The 7,500-nt window shown below is 32.5% G+C and overlaps 1 protein-coding gene across 11 annotated transcripts in view; it reads left to right on the top strand.

Moving 5' to 3' along the window:
* LOC144967852 (angiopoietin-related protein 7-like) overlaps nt 1–3,953 on the top strand; it is a 227,243-nt gene extending 223,290 nt beyond the window's left edge. For all 11 annotated transcript variants that reach the window (XM_078905567.1, XM_078905565.1, XM_078905568.1 and 8 more), the window contains 2 exons: nt 791–998; nt 2,889–3,953. In XM_078905567.1, the coding sequence (XP_078761693.1) occupies nt 791–998; nt 2,889–3,240 (560 nt within the window). In that variant the 3' untranslated portion in view covers nt 3,241–3,953. The remainder of the gene's footprint in view (nt 1–790; nt 999–2,888) is intronic.
* Nucleotides 3,954–7,500: the final 3,547 nt, after the last annotated feature.

The raw sequence follows: 7,500 nt of genomic DNA, 5'->3' as shown, positions 1-7,500 counted from the left end.
CTCATTTTATTTACTATTTTTGTGTAACGATTTTAAAAATATTTTCTTTCTGTTTTCCAAGCGACTTGAAAGCAATTTTATGAGCATCAAAATAAAGATTAATTTAATCAAATTCAAATTAATATATCTAAAGAATCCAAATTATGAAAGAAAATATTTTACTCCCTCCACTCAGCAGGTGGCGGTAAATTCATTAATTATCTTAAGTAGACCTGTTCGTGATGTAAACAAGGTTGGGCTCAGCACTTTTGTCGCACTAAATATGGATATACATATATATATATATATATATATATATATATATATATATATATATATATATATATATATAGAAAACAACTCAGTCCTGACGATGGCAAATTAAGCCTGAAACATTAATGTAGACTGTCTCAAACATTGTGGTAAATATTTTAAATAATATATATATATATATATATATATATATATATATTATATATATATATATATATATATTATTGATCATGTCTATAATAACGGTTTGCTTTTGTTTGTTTTTGTTTGTTACTTTGGTATATATATATACTCGTATATATATATATATATATATATATATATATACATACATACATACATATGTGTGTGTGGGCGTGTGGGCGTGTGTGTTTGTGTATGTGTGTGTGTGTGTGTTCTTATAGCTTTTCGTTTTACCGAGAATTGGGTGTGTTATTTATTTTAAACAAATCAGAATTAGAAAAGGAGCCATTACTTTTTTGTGTTTTGTCCCTGTTTTCTGTTGCATTTTGAAACAATGATTCATTTTATTCTACAGAACCCACCATGTTGAGAATAGAAATGGAGGACTGGAACGGGAATTTCCATTATGCCGTCTACGACTACTTCCGGGTTGACAGTCTGAAGGAAAATTACCGTCTGCACATCAGTGGTTACCATGGTAATGCCGGAGACTCTATGACGTCACTCTACGAGAATCACGATGGAATGCCGTTCAGCACCAAGGACAAAGACAATGATGGAAGGTAATTAGTCTGCCACCCCATACCCTCACCTTTACAACGATTTGCCCTCTATGTGTTTAAAAAAAAATTAAACGTGAAACTTTACAAATCAATGTATCCATTCAGTGAGCGATGCTTCCAGGCTTATTTATAGAAAGAGGAGAAATCAATCTACATCGGGTTTACTAAGGGAGCTCGACTGGCTTCCCGTTGAGGAACGTATAGGGAATGAAATTAGCGGAAGAGTAGCGTCCCTTGATTGGACGTCACCTTATAGAGAGAATGTCAAAATGGTTTTGCGCATGCGTCTCTCTCGTCCTCGCTTTCGGTGAAGTGTCTCATGCCGCACAACTAACATGACGTTCTCTCTCTCTCTCTCTCTAATAACTTTTCCGCTCGTGACTTCCAATCAAGGGACTCTACTCTTCCGCTAATCTAATTCCCTATAGAATAAAAGATCCGTACTATTGTTTTTAAATCAATGCACTCTGATTCTCCTGGATACATAAATGACATGCTTAAATTCTACGTCCCAGCCAGAAAAATGAGATCAACGTCTGATAATCCCACACTTGTGAAGCCAAAAATGATTCGCAAAATTGGCGAGCATGCGTTTGAATATTCGACACCCCTTATCTGGAGCTCCCTTGCAAGATATAACCGAGACAGTAATGATACAGAATTATTTAAAAACATCTCAAAACGTTTCTTGTAAATATGTAACACTGTAGAAATATATTGCTTTGCTTCATACTGAATGTTTGAGTGATTATCTGTGTGAGTGAAAGTTGCCACGTTACTGTAAAGTGATTTGAGCTTGTTAAGATACGGGGTAAGGCGCTATATAAAAACCATATATTATTATTATTATTATTATTATTATTATTATTATTATTATTATTATTATTATTATTGTCTTTATTAATGTATCAAGTGTAAAGACATTCCAAGATAGCACGGTGGGATATGACGCCCGAATAACATACAGAGGGATTAGAACCAAAACTCATTAACAAAAATTATCTCGCCTGGATACAATTTTGGTCAGAAATATATCATAATAGATAGTATGGTCTACATTGACAAACTTTAAAGTTAAGTTTTTCTTAAAGCGCTTTGAACACATTTAGTGGATATTGTTCTATATAAAGCTCAAATTTTTTTTAACGCGTTGTCAAGTTCCTTGATAATGTTGAAATATGAATAAACTTCGAAAATTACATTTTCAGGCTAAGTAATAACACTTTAAAAAAAAAAACAAATTCAAATTGTTGCTAAATGTTAGATCTTTATTGAGTTCATTTTAACCTGGATTGGAAACCTTACCTGTGTTGAGACCCGGCTGTCATCATAGTTGACGCAACCGGAACCACTCCTCTGCGTCTTAGCAAAATATGAACAATTTTCCTATAAACTATAATCGTTATACACTTTGACGTAATCGTATTGCAAAGGGAACTCTTCAAACTCAATCGAGCTCATTGTGACCAAAAGAAGTTTTGAATTCAAGTCGAATCGGAAAGCCGCGTTGAAATCGATTGCATGCTTTAAATTTACTAGTCAAGGGACATAACTCTTTAATTGGTTTTGACCTACCATTATATATCAAAGCTTACAACGCGTACTGTATAAGGTATCATGCAACATAACACGATCATAAAACTGCGTAACATAGGTGCACAGAACCAAGCCATTACATGGATGTTACTTATGTCTCAATAGTGAAAACAATAAAATCAATAATAAAATATAATTGCACACAAAATTACACACACGAATACTCACCCCTTTCACGTTACGAAATCATACATCCATGCAAAAAAGACTACATTCCACTCTGTAGCAGATAGGAAATGTAGTGAAAAAAATAATCTATTTCGTGAATGCAATTTTCTGTTTTTATTTTCCCAGGTACTACGACTCGTGTGCAAAGCACTATCAGGGAGGCTGGTGGTTCAACAACTGTTTCGAGGCCCATCTGAACGGAAAGTACTACCACAAAGGATTCCACAAGAACTTCTTCCAGCGAGATGGAATACAGTGGAACACCATTCACATGTATTCATCTCTCAAAGCTGTTCAAATGATGATTAAACCAGCCAGTCATGTCAACCAACCTAAAGTAACGATCGTCGGCGGGGCTAGCAGCAGTAACAGTAACAGCGGAAGTGGAAGTAGCAGCAAAAGTGGTGCGGCAGGAAGTAGTAAAAATTTTGATGTCACTACGGCGGTCACCTCGAACGAGGTGAAAACACCCGTGTGAATTCGGGATGGGATTTCGTTTTCGTGTATGAAGTGTGAAATGAAAGATGCAAAAGTGACAAAATGATGATAAATTCAATTCGAAATTTTATGTTTGACAATAATTGCAAACATAGTAATAGACGATCAAGAGTAAGTAGACGATGCATTTACAACGTCATGGGATGTGTTTGAAATGTGTTATCGATGTGTTGGTTGAAGAAGTGATGTGGTAAAGGAAACGGCCCACGGATTATTAGTCGTCTTGGATAAGTTTGACGAACATTTTCCTTGAAACCATTCTGGTGGGGATCGAATCATGTCGCTATAGACCTGGATTTGTTTGGATTAAATAGAGAATACGACTTTCGTTTCGAAATTTATTGTGTTTGTTTGATGCAATTTTCATACACGAACCAAATATTGATAGAAAGGCGATGCGCAAAACGAAAAGAAAAAGGATGTTTCGAACTTTCTCACATTTGAAATTTGTCACCAATTATGGAAAATATTGAAAAATTGCAACGTCAAACTGAGAGTGTAGAAACAAATGGCAATATAATTGAAGTAAAATAAGTCAATGAGAAGAGTGTGAAAAAGAGGAAAAGAGAGGAATAAGAAGAAGAAGAAGAAGGAAGAAGAAAAGAGAAGAGAGAAGAAGAAAGAAGAAGAAGAAGAAGGAGAAGAAGAAAGAGAAGAGAAGGAAGAAGAAGGAAGAAGAAGAAGAAGAAGAAAGAAGAAGAAGAAGAAGAAGAAGAAGAAGAAGAAGAAGAAGAAGAAGAAGAAGAAGAAGAAGAAGAAGAAGAAGAAGAAGAAGAAGAAGAAGAAGATGAAGAAGGAGAAGGAGAAGAAGAAAAAGAGGGAGAACAGGAAAGATTGATGACGGAGATTAAGATTTAGAAGGATGAGAAGGAGGAGGAGGAGGATATGATCAGAAAAAGAAGAAGAAGGAAATGGAAAAGAAATTAAAGAAGAAAAAAAAAAGTTAATTTTAAGTTCGTGTTGTTTACCAGTATTACTATTCTGCTGTATCAAATTGTGAATAATTTATTGTAGTAGTGTAACTAGTAACAATGAAACAATGGCAATCATTTACGTCATATTATTATGATTAATATTATTGTTATTATACCTGGTCATTACACGTGGCATTCTTATCTTAGACCTGTGTAGCTCTTTTGTGGACTCGTTTAAAGAGAATTAAGTGTGATTCTATGAGAGGGACTTTCTAAGTAGTAAACCAATTGTTCCATTCAGTGTTGTAACTTTGATGTGATGCAAATCCTAAAGATTCAAAGAGATGAGTCCGAATATCCACTTTTATGGTAAGGAATATGAGGTGACGCTTTGATACAATTCAAACTAATGAGCAATCTGTCGATGTCAAGTCAAGAGAAAATTATAGATAGTGATTGCACTGCTGCAACATTATGGTATATTTCTAATGATGTGGATAACTTTGATTTCAATTCAAGTACCATCTGTGTTTCGAGCTAATGTGGAAGAAGATTTATGATCTAGGATGCGAAATGGGAAGGATTTGTTCTCAAAGACAATGAATGAAATAATGAGGATAATGAAGAATCTAATATCATTTGCAGTTAGCCGGTATAATAAACTTGTCTATGAACATAACAATGGAGTTTGAGACATCTTTCTCTGTTGAAGACAGTGTAACAAGATTTTACTGGCTGTGTACTAAGCTTACTGCCTACCGAGGAAGGCTTATTTCAATTTATAAAATAAATTTAATATGTGAGACAGTATTCTTGTGTACGGCATTGATCCAAGAGTGGACTGGTACTGCATTTTGTATAGAAAAGATTCTTCAAAACCACTTTTATGATCTTCGGGTCATTATATTCTTCAAGAGCAATAAAGAGCTATGTGGTGTTTGTCATGTATCATTTTTTACAATAAGTGTATCCGATGAATTAAAACAATGACAATATTACTTTTACTTTTATGACTTGAGGAGATGTAATTTACCCTTATAAGTATTCATTAGAATTCTTGCCGTGTAGCTCAGTGTAAGTCTGATTCTAAAAATTAAATGAATATTTTATAACAACATGAATCGTTTTTAAAAAACAACGAGATTTGATGATGGGACAGAAGCTCATGGGACATTTAAAAATAATGAAATTTTGGATATTTGTCTCACTAAATAAAGCCAGGAAAAACAATTATTTATAATAGGGAAAATTATGCTAAATACCGAGAAAATTCGGGTTGAAAGCATGAGCATTATTCACATATGTTACCAAGACCCATAAAAAAACCGTGTGCTATAGAACCACTCTGGCTATCAATCATAACGTTTCGATTTAAGGCCTTAGAATTTCCCTATTACAATTATATTAAACAAGGGAAATAACTGAGTAAATACATATATTTTCTTCATATTCATTGTATTATGGGGAATTGTGGGCTAAAACCGTGCAAATTCGGATTTTAATAACACCAAACAAATGTGATAAAATGTGTTTAGATTCGTAATAATTAGATAGATATACCAAAATTCAAGGTGTTCAACAAAATATAATTGAGTTCAATAAAAGGTTTTAAGCTTTGACGACACACTAATTCTGAATGGCCATCGTTATCGTCCAATTTAATTGACTCTCATCTTGTCAAAAACGCTTCCTTGGAGTCCAAGGTTTTGAAATTGTTGACAACGTAAGGACGATTTCTCTGACAAAACTTTTAAAATGTGATTATGAAGAGTACGGCATTATAGTATTTCACTATTAGTTAAATTAAGGTATTAAAATTAAATTTAATCGGCAGATATTATCCTTAAATATGATATGAGTATATCCAAGTTTATGTCAGTTTTTATTGTTGTCACTAAATACTATCAAACGAATAATTTAAATCTCTCAACTCACACTGTGTTTTAACTAATATAGAACCTTAACCTGTATATATATATATATATATATATATATATATATATATATATATATATATATATATATATATATATATATATATATACATAGATGTATGTAATAATGTTGGGTTTATTTTTCATTTAAGTTGGTTTTGATTCACACGTCTCGTTAATTATTACTCTGTGCTAATGAAAAATGATTGATCAAGCTACAATAAATCTATTTGAAACCAAATTCTAGTCAGATAGATCTTTTGATATCAGCCCCTTTGCCCGTGTTTATTTGATTTTTCTCGGACTAGATATCTATGTTTAATAAAGAAAAATCTTTTCATTTCCTTGCCATGAATATTGTTCTTTGTACATTTCAACCATTTTCTTTATATTTTACTCTTTTCGATAAATCGACTATCTCCCTGTGCCTATTACAACTCACCCATTTATGGTAGTAAATAATAGTTCTATTTCCTTTATTCGTTTTTCTAACTTATATTATAGCTTGTAAAAAATAAGAGGAGGAGATCAATGTATTTAAGACAAGGAAACCGTAGTTTACAATGCATTAAATATATCATGAAGTCTCAGGTTTAAAATGTGTCAGGTTTGAGATTTTTGACAAATCGTAGGTAATCTTGTTCGATAATAGACGTAAAAGTTTACTGACCAAAACTTTTCAAATTGTCGTTCATCAGTGGACCGATAATACACTCACGTGAACACATCAATTTTCTTTGCAGGAGATTGTTGCCTAGGGATGAGTCTTAACTTGTATTTTTTCATCATGGCATTGACAACCCTTTTAATACTTTAATTTTCGTCTTCTTTTTGATGTTATGATATTCTATTGTACAAATACCAAAAAGCATAAATCTGTGCCTTTACAATAATTTCTTCTGCCTTTTTTTACGCCCCACTTTTATTCGTCTATCATAGTAACTTTTCTAACATTCGTTTTTTTTTCTCCTTTATTGAGTTTGCTTTTAGAAAATACTTTTGTGAAAAGGATGAAATTGGGAAACTGCACGCTTGATATCGTCTTCAGATTTTTCATAAGATTTGAAGTTTAAAGACTGAATAATGAATGCGATTTTTGTTTGTTAAAATTTGGATTTAACAAACTGTGGTGGTTAAAATTAACTAAAATCTAAAATATTATATATTTACCTGTTTATAAATCATTTTTGATAAAAATAGCAACCAAAAGTAGGAACAGAACTGATTTAGGTTTTAAATTTGTCAACGATTGTAGACATTAAACTAAGTCAATTACAAAATCAATTTTCTACCCTAAAAGCTACTTTTATGAAAATATTGTTTCGTTAATTTTCTATTGTTGCTTTTTGGTTCATATGAAGAAACTAATTTACATTAGACAGACAATTAGCT

This window comes from Berghia stephanieae, chromosome 3 (assembly GCF_034508935.2).
Source record: "Berghia stephanieae isolate SIO BIC M18660-M18661 chromosome 3, UCSD_Bste_1.3, whole genome shotgun sequence".
NCBI lineage: Eukaryota > Metazoa > Mollusca > Gastropoda > Nudibranchia > Aeolidiidae > Berghia > Berghia stephanieae.
This window is presented reverse-complemented; position numbering and strand designations above follow the sequence as displayed.